The 21,265-nt window shown below is 32.3% G+C and overlaps 2 protein-coding genes across 3 annotated transcripts; one reads left to right on the plus strand and one right to left on the minus strand.

Moving 5' to 3' along the window:
* Positions 1-306: 306 nt before the first annotated feature.
* LOC114165711 (gamma-tubulin complex component 2) lies at positions 307-10,331 on the plus strand. Of its 2 annotated transcripts, XM_028050282.1 has the most exons (19): positions 307-521; positions 1,224-1,358; positions 1,898-2,029; positions 3,341-3,424; positions 3,503-3,601; positions 3,720-3,811; positions 4,742-4,814; positions 4,898-5,050; positions 5,180-5,299; positions 5,413-5,466; positions 6,715-6,798; positions 6,952-7,026; positions 7,115-7,246; positions 7,327-7,452; positions 7,530-7,637; positions 7,947-8,009; positions 8,568-8,642; positions 9,702-9,889; positions 9,993-10,331. In XM_028050282.1, the coding sequence occupies exons 1-19, from the start codon at positions 459-461 to the stop codon at positions 10,126-10,128; spliced, it is 1,992 nt and encodes a 663-aa protein (XP_027906083.1). In that variant the 5' UTR covers positions 307-458; the 3' UTR covers positions 10,129-10,331. The 2 variants fall into 2 exon arrangements, with proteins under 2 accessions (XP_027906083.1, XP_027906084.1); XM_028050283.1 differs by lacking the exons at positions 307-521; positions 1,224-1,358 and having other exon boundaries at positions 1,959-2,046.
* Positions 10,332-13,165: 2,834 nt separating this feature from the next.
* Positions 13,166-20,984, minus strand: LOC114165918 (fimbrin-2-like). The gene is made up of 15 exons (XM_028050544.1): positions 20,774-20,984; positions 20,550-20,659; positions 20,101-20,271; positions 19,463-19,704; positions 19,207-19,378; positions 18,683-18,721; positions 18,421-18,489; positions 18,221-18,337; positions 17,728-17,939; positions 16,913-17,071; positions 15,216-15,415; positions 14,923-15,080; positions 14,483-14,579; positions 14,061-14,152; positions 13,166-13,517 (listed from the first exon to the last, which is right to left on the minus strand). Exons 2-15 carry the CDS (start codon positions 20,634-20,636, stop codon positions 13,332-13,334), a joined length of 2,001 nt encoding a protein of 666 aa, XP_027906345.1. The 5' UTR covers positions 20,637-20,659; positions 20,774-20,984; the 3' UTR covers positions 13,166-13,331.
* Positions 20,985-21,265: the final 281 nt, after the last annotated feature.

Here is a 21,265-nt window from a genome sequence, read left to right on the forward strand (position 1 = left end):
AACTTTTACATGTGATAATATGATACATATACAAATTTCAAAAATATCAATTTCTTTTGTACCAAAAACTTATTTAATTAAATGAATATAATAAATAACATTTGATTTTCTATTTAATTTAAGAGAGAACGGAATTTCTAAAATAAAAATATTTTTTTGCTCTTTCTTCAATTTATTAAATTTTAAAATCTTATTCCTCTTCATGAAGCCAAACATGTAATAAAAGTTATGGTTAAAAGGTTGATTTCTGGTTTAAACTTCTTAGTCCAGAACTCCATTTTTCTCTGCATGGCTTATACAAAATTCAAATTCAAAACACCAGAGTGAACAAAGAAGTGGGTATATATATATAAAAGGAACCCTTAACTAAACTCCATTCTGTCCCACAACTCTCCCCACTCTTTTTCCTCGCATTTCTTCACTCTTTTTTTCTTCTCCGATCTACACTCTCTTCTGCAATGAACCAAACCACCGTCGCCAACTTCGAAAAACCAATAGGATGCTACTCTCCATCGGTTCAAGTAATTCTCATTTCTTCACCTATTTCTGCTATTTGATTGCTCGCGTGTTGATTTTCGGAACTAAATTAACTCGAATTCTCAATGTTAGACAAAAGCATTGTTCGATCGATTTTCGTAACTAAATCAACTAGAATTCGTAATGTTAGAGAGAAGCATTGCTCGATCCACTGCTTTACGTTGTGTGTGTGCTTTTCTCTCATTTGTTGTGATTGGTTGCGGAGTTCTGTTTAGGTCTTGGCTGTATCGTCAGGTTTTGTTCTCGCTTGAATTTGTTTGTTGCGTGGATCGGCTGATGTTGTGGACAATTTTGACCTAACGTGAGGGGAAAATTTAAAATGTGAAAATTAAAAACACTGGAATTTTTTGTGTTTTTGTTTTTGTTTTAATAACGCTTGTGTGTTAAGGTGCTAGGAGTTCAGAGAATGTTGGTTTTTTTAGTGCTGAGTGATGGAGTTTTCTTAATTGTTCTTGAAATTTTTTGTGATAAAGAATTTTTGTAGTAGCAAGTGCCAAATGACTGAATCTGTTTCCATGCGCAACTTAAGAGAAGTAGGATTTAATTTGTTAGTTGTTGTGTATCCATGCGTGTGATAATATATATAAATTCTACTTTGTGTAAGTTTTTATTTCAAACTACTGTTAATGTGTAAGCATTTATTGTGTAAGTTTCAGCTATGTGTTTTGTTTTCTCCTGAAATGTAGGAGCTTATTGTTATTGATGATGTGCTCTCGGCCATGGTTGGCATTGAAGGTCGGTACATCTTAATAAAAACAGTTCATGGAAAGAATGATGATATTTCTTTCCTGGTTGACCCATCAATGGATTTGGCCCTCCAGGTGAGATTTATCATGATATTGTGACCATATTTTGAGCTGCAATTTCAACATTAGGTGTTCAACCTTGGCATTTTTCAGTTGCAAACTATCCAAGTCAAATTGGAAGTGCTCTTTACTCAACTTTATATGATTTTCAATTTGTACAGTATCGTGTTGTAACTAGCACTTTCTTTCAACATTTGTAACTTGCAAATGTTATTATTTTAATGCCATAGACTACTGTTACGGAATGTGAAGCATCTATATTATAATTCAAACAATGCATTCTTTTACTGAAATTTATATCTTGATTTTTGGCAGAAGTTAAATAATAAGGTATCTTATTTCTTTCTAGCAATAATGATTTTAAGTTTTCACCATCATTAACCTGCGATTGTAATTGGGCCCCCAAATTGTGGATGCAATGAAGACACAAAGGGGGAAGCTAAAGCAAGTGGAACCTATAATAGAACTATTCTGTAATAGTGTAACTTTAGATTATGAACAATGTTGATGATGAACTTCATGTAACTGTTTCTGAGACAGTTTGTATATTGCAGGAATTGGCAAAACGGATATTCCCCCTTTGCAAGAGTTTTTTGTTGATTGACCAATTTGTGGAGTCAAGGTCTCAGTTTCAGAATGGTCTGGTTAATCATGCCTTTTCTGCTGCATTGAGGGCTCTTCTTCTCGTAGGTTTTCCTGAATAGTGAGTCAGTTGGTCTTACATTCTGCATGAAGTGGTTGATTGTTTCTTTATATATGTGTGTGTATCTGTAGCTGGAAATAGGCAATTGTTGGGCCATGTTTTTAATGTTTCTTGTATTGTGTTTTCTATGTCCACAAGGTCCGAGTATTTTCATCCGACATTTAGATTGAGGTGTCAATAGAATACATTTAGTTATTTTAATGTGAAATTCAACAAATTATTACCAAAAAGTAAACCAATCCATGAGGCTCCTATCTAGTGTGGTTTGGAAAGGGTAGATATACTCAACCAGTTAGCTTTATTCCTGCAAGGGGTGAGGATGCTTCCTAAACTTGAAATTACGCATCAATTAGAAATATATGACCAATTTAGTTTTTGTAAGGCTTGGGTAGTCTTTGCTTTATAAGTCGGCTTTTATACAATGGAGTTAATCTTTAAGCTCTAAATCCAAGATTATCAAAGCCTGTCCTGAACTTTTTATTGGACAACCTGTATTTGCCTACACTCTAGATGTCAATTCCTACTTCCTAGGCATGAGGGGATTTGTTATTGGGCAACATGCATCGTCTGATCTTCAGATGTGTTGTCTTGGGTGGGAGGGGGCATGTGGAGACCCTACATCGACCGTAAATATGACCAATTTAATGCACACATAGCTTGGGAAATCCTTAACTCAAACTAATTTTGTTGAGTTTAGTTAGGTCTTAAAGTCCAAGTATTGATACTTGCCATTGTGCCAATGCCTTCCCTCCCAATAGAGTATCTCAATGTAATAAAAATGGATTTCAGTCATGCTTGACCTTAGCTTAGTATTGGGAACAATTTCCTGTTCCTCATTTCTAAACAAAAAAATACAAAGGTGAAATTAATTAACAAGAAAGAGTGCAGAGGTGAGAACTCAAAAATGAAGGGAGGGGGGTGAGTACCAGATATGGTTATTGTCTGCCATATATTATTATATTTGGAAGCAGCCAAACCTGGCTATAAAATTTAGTGTAAAACTGTCATTAGAGTAAATCTACAAGTGGTCATTTTTAGGTAGACTCTGTTGATTGCCATGTCGTTCTGTATTCTTCTGCCTTTTGTGTTGGAGTTTCTTGCAGGTGCTTTGTGATGATATTCCAACTTAGAAATGATTAGATTGAGCAAGCTAAACTGATTGTACTTGGCATTAATTAGTAACAGAGTGTCGATGGTTTCCTTTGTTGCAGTTCTGTAAAATCATATTTCTTTGATTAAAATACACTATTTTAATAAGAACATACTTTTATCATCATGGGGTTATCTTTACCAGGATTACCAAGCTATGGTGGCTCAGCTTGAACACCAATTTCGGCTTGGGAGACTTTCCCTTCAAGGATTGTGGTTCTATTGTCAGGTACGGATTTATCTCTCTTGAGTTCATGTAAATATTTGCCAAATGCTTTCTAATGGTTATTTCAATGATATTTTTCAGCCCATGATGAGGTCAATGCAGGCATTATCCACGGTCATACAAAAGGCTTCGGTCAACAACATTTCTGGTTCAGCTGTTCTTAACTTACTGCAGAGCCAGGTAATGAAATTCCCTTGCAATTGTTACCATTCTCTGTATAATTTAACATTTCATTTGGTTTCATGAGTAAGTTTTTTAAGCTCTTAATTCTCTCTACTATGGCTTCTATTGTATGTAGGCAAAGGCTATGGCTGGGGACAATGCTGTGAGGTTGATGCTGGAGAAAATGACACAATGTGCAAGTAGTGCTTACATGAGCATATTAGAAAGGTGTCTCCTTGCTCTTCATCCTTCCCTATGAAATATATAGGTTGCTTTCTCTAATTCTTTTTATCAATTCTGATAATGTATCTATAATTTTATCTGTATCTTTTTCACAAGTGATACTAGTAAAACTTATATTAGTCAATGGCTGTATTCAATAATTACAGCCGCATACTGATGGACATATATTACCCTTTTATTGATCAAATTAGTCTGGCACCAAACTTCCATGGAAAAGCACCATCCGTGGTTGCATATTTTTTTAGTTTTTGGGCATGTATAGATCTTAGAGAATGGAAGATTTTGAAGGAAGAAAGTAGAAATGTCGAAAATTGAGGTGGGTGTTGGTTAAGTAATTATTGTCTTTTCTTTGGTTTGGATATTTAAAATAACCCAAAATTAGAGGTATATTTTTTGGCATAAGAGTGGAAGATCATTGTTTTCTTTCTCATCCCATTCCCTTTATCATACAAAAAGGAGCCTTCCTTCCCTCTCATTCCCCGTCAATACATAATCTTGATGCTTGCAGAGACCTTAGTCATATTGTCCAATCTTCTTTCCCATCCCCTCATTTGGTCAAATGACCTGTTGTATACTATTGAATAGTATTCAATCTACGTGAACAATGCATTCAAGCTTGTTTTCCCACTAAGCCCAGTGTTTTTGCATCAAATTCTGTTTTATTTGTTCTGTTGGTCAATTACCCTTAATTTCTATTTTGTTTTATGAATACGAGGAATACTTTTTTGTTTCCTAGATTGGTTGATAAATAAACATCAGTCAACCCAAATGTTGGCCTTTGGTGCTGTAAAAAAAATTATTTAGCACTTTCATATAAAATTTATCATAGTGCTGACTGCTCTTGTTATTAAGCTTTAGTCTACTCTATTTAGGATTTAATTTTCTTGCTAATTTGGGTATTGAACAATACTGCAGATGGGTTTATGAAGGTGTAATAGATGATCCTTATGGTGAATTTTTCATCGCAGAGGACAAATCTCTTCAGAAGGTAGATCACCATCATCATCATGAATAACTGCCCAAAATATCAAAACTTGTTTTTCATATAGTCTCAGTTTAATTTCTCTATAGGAGAGTCTCACCCAGGATTATGAAGCTAAGTATTGGCGGCAGCGTTACAGCCTTAAAGATGGAATTCCTAGTTTCCTTGCAAATATTGCAGGGACAATTTTGACGACAGGAAAATATTTAAATGTCATGAGAGAATGTGGGCACAATGTTCAGGTTTGTCACTGTTGTGTTTGTAGAATTAATTTTTTGTTTTCCTTGACTTAAGATCAAATGTTGGTATTAAAAATATTTTATTGTTTTAAAAGTCATTGTTTCACTGAATATAGCTACTTTTTACATTAGGTCCCTCCATCAGAAAACTCAAAACTTATGAGTTTTGGATCAAATCATCATTATCTTGAATGTATTAAGGCTGCTTATAATTTTGCTAGCAGTGAACTCTTGAATCTCATTAATGATAAGGTGAGTTTTAATATAATATGGTGATAAGTTTCTCAGCTTACATTCTAATACTTTTGCAATAGTTATTGTTAAAATATCCAACTTGTGATGGTAAAATGTGTTTTTATGTTTAGTATGATCTAACGGGAAGGCTGCGGTCAATTAAACACTACCTTCTTCTAGATCAGGTATGATCATGATCATCTTTGTTAATTTTGGAGACAATAATTAGGTATGCTGGCAAAACAAAACTAGCTATTAATTTTCTTAAATTTATTAGGTGATATATTTTTACTTTAAATACAAAAAAGAAAATGACACTTTGTTTTCACTTATTTTTCATCTCAAACTCTTGAAAATATAAAGTAAAGTGGCATTTTTTGCAATTATTAACAAGAAACATCAATTGAAAATGAAAAGAAAAAGCAAATCAAATGCACCCTAAGCATAACTGACCTTCACTTTGAAGGCTTAAGTTTGAATGGAACAGAATGATAAACACAGTTTTGAAGGCAGATGTAACGTCTGTTGCAATGCTTGTACTTGAATTTTTTAAACAAATACCACTTGAATATTTTTGAATTGCAGTAGAATTTTGAATCCTTGCTTTATGGGCATGATTCATGAGGTCAGTCATAAAATTCAGTAGTTAGAGGGATTTAAACTTTTGATGGGGATAATATTATTATTCGATAATTTTTGTTGGGTTGAAGAAAATGGAGAGTGTTATTAGATGGAAAAGGGAGGATTTTAGGAAATTAGGAACAAACTAAGCTGGGTATTCAAGAATCAAGCATGTTCTATGCTTATCGGGTTGACTATCATATCCATCAGGCTTTACGTAAAATTTGAAGATGGCCTTGTGATTATTTTCATAATAGTTACTGTAGACATTGTAATCTATAAATAGGGGTGTTATGTCAGTAACAAGCCAATTGAAAGGAAGGAAAAAATTCAATGGAAAAGCATTACGAGACTTGTCTACTTTGGAAATTTTGCTTGACCAAAAGTTACTATGGTTGCAACTGATCATAAAACCATGTCTTGCATGAGCACACGATAGGCCAAGTTCTTAATTAAAAAATTATATGTTGTGACGTATTATATTTTGGTAATTGAAATGAAAACATGAAGCATTTTCTTTTCTCAAATCAAACTTCCCCATGTGTTTTGGGTGTTTGATGATTTATTCATTGGAAGAAAATGTTCAGTTGATTTGACTTATTTACATAGGCAATGTTATGTGTAAACCCTTAAATTGGTCTGGTAAGATTTTATTTGTTGATCACTTTTGTCCCTTATGAACAACTATGATGTCATAGACTACATAAGCATCTTTAAAAGTCAGGGACCAAAGTGACTCATCCAAAAGACTAATTCAGGGGTTTAGTTGTGATTGCATATTCTTGGATCGTACTCATAGTTTTACAATGCAGGGAGATTTCTTAGTACATTTTATGGATATTGCACGAGATGAACTAGCGAAAAAGCCTGATGAAGTCTCGGTTGAGAAGCTGCAGGTATAGTAATGAAATATCCTTCAATTTCCCATACCGTTCTTATTCTCCTTGTAAATTCAAGTTGGCAATTCCTTATTTTAATTTGGAAAGGGATCTAGATTCTAATTTTATGTTTTTCCATTTTTCTTATATATTTTCCTCTCTCCCGTTTAGTCACTACTAGACCTTGCATTGCGTACTACAGCAGCTGCAGCAGATCCTTTTCACGAAGGCTTAACCTGTGTTGTGGCAAGTAACTAATTCAGTTTGTAAGAAACTCTTTTAGAGCTGTAAATTTCAGATTTTCACACACATGACGCAAACATTTCACTTTCAGGAAAGATCTTCTTTGCTCAGAAGGTTGGGAACATTTAATGATCTTGAAGTTAGTCAGAGAAGTTCTACTGATAATGATTTGGAGGAAACCGTTAGCATCACTGGACTTGAAACATTTTCACTAAGTTACAAGGTCTTTTCTTCTTTATAGGCTTCTGAGAGTCTTCCTCCCGTTTGCATCATTAATGTTCCTACCTTTGGTTCTGGTTTCAGGTGCACTGGCCACTGTCTATAGTATTATCACGTAAAGCCCTCACAAAGTACCAATTAATTTTTCGATTCCTTTTCCACTGTAAACATGTTGACCGTCAGTTGTGTGGAGCATGGCAAATACATCAAGTATGTCTGTAGTGTCTTTATTTTATTTTGTCTGTCTTGTTCATTTCTATTCACAGCATTTTGGTTGCATATTTTAGGGAGTTCGTGCTCTCAATACGCGGGGAACTGCTATCTCCAGATCATCTCTTCTTTGCCGTAGTATGCTTAAATTTATTAATAGCCTTCTACACTATCTGACATTTGAGGCAGGTTTTATTTTCTGACTTATACATTAAACTTTGGAGATCTTTCAACTTGACATAAATTTCCCTTTTTCTATTTTTTAATATAAGTATGTGTGCTTTAAATTGAAAATTTTTAATCTATATTCGTGTTCAAATTATATTTTCATGATAATGTTAAATTACAAAAGATTAATTTTGATATTCATTTTTGAAATATACAGGATTGGATACAGGTGTTTAGCCTTTTCTTTTATAAATTTGGTAGCTAACTGAGTAACTTAGCATTGAGGTGGGTTCTTGATTTATGACTATTTTTACCTTATTTTTTAGGTTATTGAACCAAACTGGCATGTAATGTATAACAGACTTCAGACAGCAAATAGCATAGATGAGGTAAGTTTTTGTGGTCTTACATTTTAAAAACCGATTCATACCTCGCGATGTGCATAATTCTTTTGTATACAGGGGGTTACTCTTGCCCATGTACAGAAATAGTTATGATCAAATTGAGTATGAACATTCAGTTACATTTTAGAAGTATGGATTTTGGTGTAGGGGCAGTGGGCTCTTCAATTGTAATGCCTAGCTTCTGTGGTGTGGTTCTCTAGGCCTTTATCAATTGGTCATAGAGTTTCACCATATCACTTAGCTGTAAATGAGTGGGCATTGCGATGTTTATCCAGGACTAGTCAAATGGGCTTACGGGACTTAAGATCCATGATGGAATTATGGTATTTTTGTGCGGTGTTTATAAGGCCTTGAGATCTCCTACTACAATGGCCAAATTTTGTGATGTAGTTTTGCCATTGTTCCTACCTGAGACAAAGTTATTACTACACATGGTTAGAAATTACTTGCTATGTGCATAATATGTGCGTCTGTCATTTTTGTGTGTTTTTAAGCTGGGTGGTTGGTAGATGTTTAATTCTTGACATTTTCTGTCTGAAACAGGTTATACAACACCACGATTTTTTCCTTGATAAATGTTTGAGAGAATGCTTGCTTCTTTTACCTGAGCTGCTGAAGGTTAGTTTCAGTTTGTTTTTGTTTTACTGCTATTATACGAGTTTCAATTTTTACTCTAATGGTTATGCAATTTTTCTTTTTTACTACAATGTAATTATCACTCTTCCCTTGGAAGAAATATCTTAGCTAAATGCTTCATAATAGAAAACTACATGCTTATATGAATAGCATAACCACTTTCATATTTTGATGGCCAACATGAAAAGACGACCTAGATCAACTAAAATTCAGTTCAGTTAGCATGTATAACCAAAAACATAGTCAACCAAATTCATTTTACCTAACATGGAAAACCAACAGCATGACCAAAATATATTTTGATGGGCGGAAGCCTTAAATATGCTATGATAATAACAAATTCATACACGAGAGACGAAACCAACTTGTGCATATGCCAAACTCCCTTTATTTTTGCAACATTTGTTTTTCAAGTTTTACGTTGGTAATGCAATAAAGCTAGACTTGGTTAGCACATAAATTGGAGAAACATGTCGTGGATTACCAATGTAAAATTTGGCTGGAGTTGGAGAAAAAAATATCACTATAATGGCATATGGTTCAATGAATGACTAAACTGGATCAACCTTTCACCGAACAAGCTTTTCAGCTCATTGTTGGATCAGGTTATGAAACCTTAATCTTCTAATTCTTGAATTAAACACAAGTGGCACAAAAAACGAGATATAAAAGCAATCATAGTTATAATTTTTATTAAGAACAATTGTTTACCGAAAAGCTACAATTTCTAACCCATCCTTTTTTATGTTATATACAAAAAATACAAGCTATGTTTAGATTTCCATATACTGCAAGAGGCATGTCTGGGAAAGTAGATGCAAATGGTGGGTGTGAATTAACATGAAACTTTTCATTTGCTATTTATCGGGTGATACGTTTATACTAGACACTATGCAATATAATAACAAGTTTACTATTTATATGAAATGTGAATGTTCATAAATTTAGTAGGAAATATGTTTTGTTGCATGTTTTATTTTTGTTTTATTTGTTAATCGGAATGGTTCATGACTACTCACGATTGATGTTTCTCAATTGCAGAAGGTGGAGAAGCTTAAATCCATGTGCCTGCAATATTCAGCAGCAACGCAGTGGCTTATATCATCTTCTATTGATTTAGGTGACTCAGAGGAACCTATTGATTCAGTTGGCTTGAATAAAGCCAAAAGAAAGTCAGGTCAGGTCTTGAAGTCGACCACCAAAAATGTGGCAGTCACTGATTCTGTTCTGTAAGCCCCGAAAGCAATACATTTGGCAATCGTGCAACTTATTTTATTTTATACTAATTATTTCATGTTATTTTAACGTTCTGACCAAAATAAATAATTGCAGCAAATTTGAGAAAGAGTTTAACACCGAGCTTCAGAGTCTTGGATCTATCTTGAGCAATAACTCCCAGGCAGAACCATACCTGGCTCATCTTGCACAATGGATTCTTGGTGTTAAAAGTGAACAATATGGTTTATGAATGCCTTTAACTTGCACTATGTAAGATAGCAATTATGCCCAAGGTAGTGTGATTTTCAAGTATAGGTGTTGTTGGCACTCCACTGGGACCGATAGTTGTGTTTGTACCGATATTTCAGAAAAATAATCCTTATTTTTCAAGTGTTCTCTACTTTTTTTCTCAATTTACTTGGCGGTAAGTAATGATTTGGCCGTCAAAGACAACGATATCTAGATACAGCCTAATCTTGTATTTTTGATCTGATTTAACTATTCTGATAGTTACTGTTACTGTTAACTGTACCTGTGATGGTAAACATTCTATGGTAATTGTTAATTTATGTTTGTTAGAAAAAAGGCTTTTCAGGAGAGTTGAAAAATATCTTTAATACAAAACTAAAATGAAGAAAAATGTGGGCTTGTAAAAACTGAACAGGTTACAGGTATTTGTTGTTAGAGCTATTGTGAGAATACGTTATTCTTTTTGTTACTACAAATTAGAAGAGAATTTTTATGTTACAATGTAGAGGATAACTTGATAATGTTATTAATCAGGAGATAAAGAAGTGCTTGTTACATGTTTTGTAGATGTTATTTAAGAGTCACTTTTATTTAATAAATGTTAATGAATTTTTGAAGTTATATCTAGACATATATATTATAATAGAAAAATGATTTTTTGACTATTAAATTTTAACAACTTTTTCTTATAACCTTAGGTGTCATTTTCTAAGTGATTTTCTATTTTCTCTTTTTCTCATTTTCAGTATTCAAAAAACAACTTAGAAGATGACATCTTATGTTGTAAGAGAAAGTTGTCAAAATTTAGTAGTCAAAAAATCATTTTCCATTATAATATATGTGTATTATTCTTTTGAAGTTTATCATCAAAGTCTCTATTATGTTTTATTTCTAGATTCATTTCTAAATCTATTTCTAATCAAACTTAAATTTTTATAATTTTAATTTTAATTTTAAATTTATATTTTAAAAATAAAATAATTATTTCATCCAATATATAAATATTTTTTTAAAAAGTAAAATAATAAAAATATAAAAATATAATAAATTTAATAGTATTAAAGATTAATCATAATATATTATTTAAATTCTTAACATTAAAAAAAATTAAAATCATATAATTGTCCATATAAAGTCATTTAATCTTTTTGTAATGAAAATGATTATAAAGTCTTACATCCTCAAACAATATCACTAACATTAAAAAATAACAAATCCAAAACACTATAGAGTTCATGACAATTTTAACAGTCTCTTCAAATAGAATGCAAACCAACACCCATTCGATTACAAAGTTCAAAATCTCTTCCATGGCTCATTAATTCAAACTCATTAGCAATATCTTCACAACCATCTATATATGAAGCAGCTGGAGTTGGCATCAATCCACTTATGATTTATTTGAAACATGAACGAATTATTAAAGAAATTTAAATAATCTATTCTAATGATAGATATAATAACAAATCCATATTAATAAAATCATGCTTTAATTGTCATTAACAACTTAGGTTTTAAGAAAATCACTAAACAATAGAATACAAAGAAAGAGAAGTTATTCACATGAAAAGGGAAGTCCATTAATTACTTACTAATTACAAGAGGCATGGGGGCGTGAGCTTTAACTCAAAGAAATTATATTGTGGTCATCATCTTGTTGAGAAACCAACTCTTTAAGAAATGAAAAAAAAATTATCATTAGTTAATACATATTTAATTATAATATTATTACATAATTTAAACATCAACATATCTTGGTCAACAAATTAAAGCTCTTCAAAATCATAGTCTAACAATGATGGTGAATGTCTGTCTTTTAACCAATCTTGTGTACAAATAACGCAACAGAACACAACAGAACGCATCAGTGTCGATCAAAACGCAGCAATTCGTTCTCTAAAACAAAAACAATGAATCAAACTTAAAACTAGATAAAATGAACAGAGGAGAAACGAGAAACATTGTTGGAATGGAGAAGAGAGAAGAGATTCATATACCTTGAATCAATCAACCGCAACAAAAGAAGAGAGAAGAAATTTAGGATTCAGAGAATTGAAATGTTGGAATAGGAGATACAGTTCAAATAAATTTGGATAAAAGTATGATCCAACGTTAAAATTTTGATTTTCTACATTTTAAAATCTATAAAAATAAAATAAAAATCTGATCTAAAAAATATATAAAAAAATAGATATAAAGTAAAAAGCATAATCTATAAAGTAGATTTACAATGGACCGGTTCAATTTAAAATTGGACCAGATTGGGTAAACTAATTTTTTTCCCCACCCCTAAGTTCCACACTATACAAACACCGCAACACCAACACATTCAATGCCTAAATTTATTTACAAAATGGTAAATCTGGAATTTCTAATATTATTGGAATGAAAATTGAAGTTATAGGGGTTGGAGGAAGAAAGAGTGCTATGCTAGAATTTAATTTTAGTCTAGTTACTTTTTCAAATCACTTAAAAACGTGCATAATTCAGAAAAAATGTATTAATTAATTTCCGATTAATACAGAAGGGCCGGTACTTTTTCTTTCGGTAGTTTCTTCCAGCACCTACATAAATTTCCCTTTGCACTCCCATGTAAGAAAATCCAACCCACTTTTACTTCTTTTTTTCTTTCATATCATACCATCCGAAAGTCAGTAAAAAAAAAGACTTCCAAACTATGTAATCCAAAAGCTAAAGATAACTTTTGTAAGCCATTGTTTTCCTTTAAAAGAGGCTTTCAGATTAGACAATTAAGAAGACAAAAATACTTTGAGATTGTATAATTCGAAAACTGTGTTTTTTTTTCATAACCCTCTTCAACTTTTGGAATTCATTTTTAATTTTCAGATTACACAGTTCATAAGTCATTTTAGCTTCTGTGTAATCTAAAATCTAAAAATGACTTTCAAAATATCCAGAAAGTGTAAAATCGGAATTCTTATATATAGAGATTTAGGAGAAATTTATGGAGGTAGAAGAACAAGTTGCCTTTTCTTTCCCTTTAGTGAGTAGAACTAGGAAAAACTGACGTCCCAAACTTGCCAAAAAAAAGAAACACTATTTACAAAGTTGATTGAACAAAATTTGCTTTGAAACCATTAAATTACCTAGTGTCATACATTGATCTTTTGATCAACTAAAATGAGTTGTTCAAATATATATATAAAAACGGTTCACTCAAGACATATACGTATACATATACATTTACATGTTCCCATTTTCATCTACTGATGAATCAGATGCAGAATCATCTAGTGTTGAATTTGATGTGGTCTCCAATTGACTCCCACTCTCATTATCTGAACTTCCCACTGTTCTTTCATCATGAGGATGCTTCAGGCACCAAGACATTATACTAGCTGTTAGTGTCAGAATCATTTTCTGATTCACCTGAAATATTATTCACCAACATTGTCATAAACCAATGCAAATATTTTATTAGAATATATTGACGATATTAGATTGTTTCTTATGCTGTCCTCCAAAAATGAATCACCATTCAACAGTATGATCATGAGTGAGAATCTATGATTGGATTACAGAGCAAAAGAGCATTTGCATACATTCAAATTTATCTGCTGTAAAATGTCTGAGATTAACTTTTTATGCAGTGTAAAAGAAATTAGATTGTCTTAAGAATGTTATTCTGAATATCAACAAATTTATCTTGCATAGTTGTGTTGGATGGTATTATATGTAAGAATCGGTTATATTATTTACTTTCACACTACTTATGTTGACAATGTATAAAATCCTTTACACATATATACTGCATTAAGATTAGACTAAAGTAAAACAGCCAAAACTAGTTTGAAATGTTCTTTGCTATTTTTAAAGAAATACTCTAAATGTGCACTAGTATAATAATAATAATAATAATAATTTTGGTCTATGTAAAAGAAAAGCACAACATTAGGTTTGATTCAAAACTACCTCAGTGATGTCTTCAGGAAGCAGGAATATAGAACATCCAAGCTTTCTTGCAATACTGATAATGTAGGTGGCATTCATCTTTTTCTCTTGGTCTGCATGAACCATGTAATACAAATGTAAACCAAGATAAAAGACAAGGATTTTGAATGGCATACATGTCCCAAAACAACAACATTGTAATTGAAACTGAAGACATTTGAAGTTCATTCCATGTAGCAGACATGTGAAACTTCAGCTTAAGGCAATTCCATGTTTAACATAGATCAAGTCAAGAACATAAGACATATTGCACAAAACCAAAACCAAAGGATATATTATTCTATCTGCCTATCAAAATTTTCAAAAATGGATGCATGATACTCAATCACAATGAAAGAAGAATGAGCTCAATATTGAAAGAGTATAGAGAAAACATAACATACCTGTTACTCCTTTTGTTACAAGACCCCAATTTACTGCTCTGTGCTGCACTGAACTTAGAAGCTCAAGGAAAAATATTCCATCTGATAAACTTTTATCCTGAAATTTTAAATTTTAATAATTAGTTAACGAACTTATTCTGTAATCATTTAAACACATGCTACAAGTCAAAAATGAAATATAGATGCAAGAATATTTACCAGAAAGGAAATATTTTGAACACTTGGCAAGGCTATATCATGTGATTTCAAAATTATGCAGTATTTGAATGTTCAGCTTAGACCACAATATTGTGAAGTTTAAAAAACTGAGGAAAGTTCGGATTCTTTCAAGAAATAAATATATCGAAAGCAGTATTTCAACCTTGTCACATTAAAATTAACATTATCAACAAAGAAAATATGGCTCAAGTGAAAGAACTAAAGGTCTGATATTTCAATACCTTAAAACTGTCCATGCGGCTTTGACTTCCGGAGCTGCTAACCTTGCTGTTGGCCCATTCTAAAATATCAACATCAGTTATCTCCTTTCCACGAGAGTGAAATCTCAAGTTCTTGAGAAGTTGTAGAATGTTGTATCGCATCAATTGCCACAAATAAGCTAAAAACAACATCAAGTAGAGTTTGGTTTAGATTCTATGTGTGAACATTGAGTTGAATGGAGTGTGTTCAATTGATTAATTGCTTCACTACAAGGTGTGTAAGTAACAAACACATAATTTGGAAATCAACCTACCTAGTATTAACTTTTTATTTCCCTGCACAATGTCGTTTCCAGCAACATTTACCAGTGAAAATTTAAGCTGTTTCCCTATTTTCACAACTTGATTGCAGTTCTCTACTTTTCTAAATGGCATCTTTATTGGAGGCTTGTTCGCAATCTTCCAATGGACAATCCCTGGTGACACCTTGTCAAGAGTCTCAAGAAGAACCCACCTGCAAAGAAACAGCATCATTCCAACTCAGTACATGATTAAAGTTCAAAAGAAAAATCAAAACAAAGACAAATTATATTGAAATGAAGCTCAAATTCTTAGCACATGACTCAGAGAAGAGAATTTCTTTGAAATGTAGGATGTGTTTGCAAAATAGTATAGAAAATAGTTTATATAGATGTCTCATATGAATAAAAAAGGAGATGTTGATCATTTCTCATTAATTCATAACTATGAAGATCACAATTTACATGAAGACAATTTCTCCCTACATCATACACTACTAAAAAAACTTATATTTCCTGCCAATTTTGTTTTGAATTTTTTTTTTTGTAGGAAATAGTTATAAACTTTTGTTATGAAAAAAAAATTGCAGGAAATTGCTGCTAATTTTTTGCAAAATATTTTGTATAAAACACTTTTCACAACAAATTTTGTAGGAAAGACTTACAAATTTCATAATTTTGTAAGAAATAATTACCCACGAAGGAATTACCTAACAATAAAGATTCTTAGAAAAAATAGCAGGAAATAGTCTTTTCTTGCAAATTTTTTTAATGAATTTGTAAGAAAAATCTAATGTAATATGAAAATTTTTAGTAGTAATAATCATTCTTGGCTAATTGTGTACCAATGGTAGAACTCAAAACAAGTATTGACTTTATATAGTAGCCAATAAGTTCAATTCAACCATTATCAACCAGATCATACTTCACTAATGTCCCACTACCTTATCTCCTTTTTTTTGTATCCGTTTTGTTTCTCTTCAAAGAATGAACAGAGGAGTATGTACTTCAATTCTTCTTTCATGATGAGGAAGAACATATCTTAGGAAAATTTAAAAATCAAATGAAAAAAAAATTGGATATTTTTGGATATGTATCCAGAAGTAATCAATATATGAGAAATAGAAAAAGTTAAAAATTAAATAAAAAGGATTGAATACTTTTTGGAGACATATGCTGAAGGAAATATATGATGAGGAGTATCCATATCCAACATGAGTGTGACTCCTATCCTTTTTCATTTTGGAATATCTATGTTTCATAAATTGAAAACAAGAAGTATGCACTGAATTGACACCTCTCTTAACCCAAAATACCAAAATACCGGGGAGATACAACACTAATGAGACCTGAGCCCAACCACATAAGGCATTGACACCACTCTCAATTCAAAACCTTAAGACAATGAGTTTATGAATCTTTATCCTTATATGGTACTCTACTTTCTCATTTCTAACCAATGTGAGACTTAGACTCACACTTGGATTCCTAACAATTTCTGCATACCGAGATAATTTCAACAAAAAAGGAATTGCAATCATCATACTAATTAACTAATACATGAACTGTTGAGTGAATAAAAATTATAATAAAGTAAAAATTACTCCATCTAGTTTCAATTCTATACAAGAGTTTTTAACAGAACCAGTTCAAGCATATATATATATATGACATAAACAAGAGAACTTGTAAAAATGCAAAAGATATTGTACCCGTTTCGGAGATCCTCAAAGACATTGTTGATATATGTTGAATTTCCAAGGCTATTCATCCAAAGGCGAAATGCTCTTTCTTCTCTAGAGTCTTGAGTATCATCTGGAAATGTTTCAAGGAGAGACATCTGTTGTTTTGTCTGAGCTGAAAGTCCATTCCTACAAAAGACAAATTGTGTCAGCTAACATATATTCCTCAAAAACAAAAACCAAAAATTGTTTATACTATTGAAACTTATAAGGTGTATAAAGCATAGCAGACATAGTTAATCAATTCATAGTCAAAACGAATGCAAACATTTTACTACAAAAGTATAGTTGCTTATTGTACATGTTTGGCTTATTTCAATAAGTGCTTATATTCAAAGAACTTATTCAATAAGACCTTAATTAACTTCTTTAACCAAAGAGGTTAAAATTCCTATTTGAGGTACTCCAAAGTTTTGGGAATAAAATCACTTTGGTTTATCCTCAAGAATACATTTGCATACTCATTTTATGTGAAACCAAGTTTCCATAAAAGCAAGACCAAGGTTCCTTCTGCAAACTCAATTAGCAAAACGAAAACTAATCCAAAATTAAGTTTACCAACTTTAATCCAAACATACACATAATTGTCTATTAAGTATACAGTAATAGCACAATAGACACAAGTCAATAACAAAATAACCACTTATAAAAACAAATAGTTAATGAAAGCCAGGGATTAAGTTCCATTTCTTCTGGATTTAACCACCAACAACCCAAAAATGATACACTTGAAATGTACAACAATGTAAGGTTTGTGAAGAGGATTTTTATTCTCACTCACTCACCTGTGCTGGAAAATATGTGCAACAAAGGCAAGATTAAGATTTGGAGATCCTTCCACAATGTCTCTTGCAGTTAAGTATCTCTTGCAACCCATCTTATCAGCATGTTCAAGCACTAACTTTGCTCTCTCAAAGGGATTTTTAACTGCCAATGTGGAGGGATTGATGTATTCAGGTGCAAGAACATTTAAAAGGTGTGCATAAGCCTCAGCATCCTACAAGGTCAGAACCATCAAAGTTCAATAAGCAGTTACATACAACAAATGCATTAATACCTATACTGACTCAAGTTATAATTTTCCTGTTTTTGAACTTGACAATGAAATAGAAAGTAGACAAATAAACAGTTATTACTACACTTCATAAATCAAATGATCAAATAACTACTGAAAAAGAAATGAACAAAGCACAACGTTTGCATTGTGCTAATTGTTCAAAGAAAAAGATAGAGTATAAGAACAAGTATTTTTCACCAAAATAAGAACAACTGAGCTACCTTCACATCAGAGGAGAAGTTAGTGACAATCTTCTTGTACCCTGCTTTTTTCAAATGGAAATTCATCCACCTTAACAAGATCTTTTCTGGTGGTAGATTCATCAACTCTTCCATATCCTGTTAATTTGAAAAATATGAAGGCAACATATAAAATAAACAATGAAAAAAACATGAGAAGATAATGAAAGAAAGTAAGTTACCTTGCTATCATCAAGCAACTCAAGAAGCTGAGGTGTTTTCTTCAGATCAAGGTCCGCCAATAATTGTATCTAATTTATCATCACCATTAGGAATGTCAAATGTAACATGCATTATGCAGTCACCACTATTTCATTAATAAAAAATTAGAATCCATAGTTTAAATAACAACATTCCAGAACTCATTCATAATCACAATGCAATTTTTTTACATTCATAAACCAAATGAAATCATAAAATTATGTAGAATCAATGATTGTTCACCTTAATAATCTGAGAAATCACCCCAAGCACCAGATGACGCTGAAATGGGAACACAAAAAAATTAGATACCACTTCACTGTGAAATTTACTACTCTGATCAAATACTAATCCAGAAATATCACAAAAAGTTCAAAAAAAAATCTTGATCAACTCATTATCAAATAGATAAATCTTGAAAAAAATAGAAAGGACTGTAAAAAAGTGTAGCATATCATAAATAAAAATTGCCTGTGTTTAGAATCATTAAATAAAGGGGAAACATGTTTAAGAATTACTTTTTACCAGAAAAGAGTTGGAAGAAAATCTAATATGAACACAACTAAAATTTAAGAAAGAAAAATATTTTTTATAACTTTCTGAAGGAAGAAACTGGGTTCCAAAATAAAAAATCCTATTTCAAATTTCCAAGCAAAGGATTTCATTTGTTAATCAAAAATCTAAACTTAAATTTTGTGTTTCTGCATTGTACACAGCCACAATAATGATGCTCTTAAGGGTGAAAACTAAAAGGAACACAAACATACCCTTCCTTCAATAAAGTCCTGAGTGCCAATGTTAACCACTGTACATCCAATTGCTTTAGCAGAGTTGAGGCAAAGTGTGTGATTTTCATTCCTTTCCCATGGATTGAGTATTCTTTTCGTATTGATCGCTCGTTCATCAATGGTCCCTGGAACTGCCACATTGATAAGCTTGCTGCAACAACATGTAACTCTTTTTTAAAGCAAAATTTCCATAAACAGTTAAACTAGTAAAGCAAGTGAGAAAATGTGCAGTTACCAAAGAAGAACACCATCTTTTGCAATTTCAAAGAGCTCATTGGTTGAAGGGTCAATAGGAAGACATTTCTTAAGGAACTCATCCTTTGCAAGATAGTGATTTATATGTGCTACATATGATGCTTTCTCAGATTCACTTATTGTGTGAAGCAATGTGGTTGTAGCTGCCTTGAGGAAAGCTGAGGAGTTCTTCGGACTACTTCCAGTTCTAGAATTTGCAAAAGTTTGGAGTTTCAAGTAAACCTGTCATCATTGCATCATTATTCAAACAATTTGTCTTTGGATTGTCAAACAGACATGCTACAAATGAAGGATTCAAACAAAGAAAATCAAACCATACAACTTTTCTATATAATCTTCATTTTTTGTAATAAAGAATGAATAAGCTGGTCTTCGATAATCATCAGGTTTTAACACAACAGAAAACATTAGTTCAAAGTAATTTTCTTTCTTTTTTACCGTTTCAATGATATTGAATAGATTTAAGATTGGAAACAATGAAAACAGAAAGTGGATCAAGATAAAAAATGAAAGGGAAAAAGGCGATGCATAGTGCAGATACAGAATTCAAAAAGAAGGCACAAGATCCATCACCCTCAAAAGATGATTAACAAATCAAAATGACAAAATAAAACTCACCTTAAGAAACAATTCAAAATCAACTTCCTCCTCGGTGTTTTGATACAAATCCTTCACACAAGAAGCTCTCTCTTCCTCACTCAGATTCTCTCCCACCACCTTCAACCTTGACATCTTCGAAGCCAAATCCGCAATCACAAGCCTCCCACTCTCCCTCCTCATGCTCATGAACTACACAAACACACAAACTGATCATCACATGACCCAGAAGCCCAATCAACACAACAACATAAAAAATCAAATATTTCCAACAAAAACATGAGATTCAAATATTTTCTTGCACACCCCACAATGGGATTTCAGCAAAGACCAAGCTTTTAAAACAGGGTTAGTGAACGCGATTTTGGCCACGACTTTAAGGCTTTTGGGGTACTCACATCTGTCATATTCGTCTACAATTCTCTGCAATATCAAAAACTGTGACAAAACGTTAACCAAGATGAACTCACATGGGATTTCAAGCTGCGAAGTTCCACTTGTGTGAACTGGTTCTGAAGCCATGGATCTGATACAAGAATGCCCCAGTGGCCAGACATGTCTTCAGCTTCTTCTGTTTCAACTGCAAAGTGATGAATCAATATGGGAAATGAAGAATCGCTGAATGAGAAGAAGAGAGAAAGATAAAGTGCTATTCAATGTACTAATGCATCTATGTCATGCAATAGTATAGTACCTATTTAATCCAACTCTTGCTTTATTTTTTTTCTTTTTGCTATCGCAATGTTTCTCTCACTTTAGTCTTAAAAAGGCTGGTTCAAGTGTGGTGGTAGGAATGAAGAAAGAAAGTAATGTGTGTGTGTGAAGTGAAAGAGTTGCCAATGCCAACACCATGGGACAGTTCAGAGCTGTCAGAGTTCAAAGTTGTTCTAATAGAGAGAGAGAGAGAGAAAATGTGTGAAAATTCAAATTATTATTACTATAATGTCCTAAGTTTGAACCTCCAAACTTTTGGGGTGGGACCCTTAGTGGTGTTGCCCGTTAAAAAAGACTTTTTTTCTTCTTCTTTTTTCAAATTTTCATGTCTAAGTTTAAACATGGTATTGGGGTGCCCTTTGTCCGGTTACATCAGTGTAAGTTGTTGTATTAATCTCAACTGTTCCGAGTGATGTTTTTTAAGTGAAGTTATCGAACCTTGAAAGTTGGAAATGTTGCTTTTTTCTTTTTT

This window comes from Vigna unguiculata, chromosome 10, assembly GCF_004118075.2.
Source record: "Vigna unguiculata cultivar IT97K-499-35 chromosome 10, ASM411807v1, whole genome shotgun sequence".
NCBI lineage: Eukaryota > Viridiplantae > Streptophyta > Magnoliopsida > Fabales > Fabaceae > Vigna > Vigna unguiculata.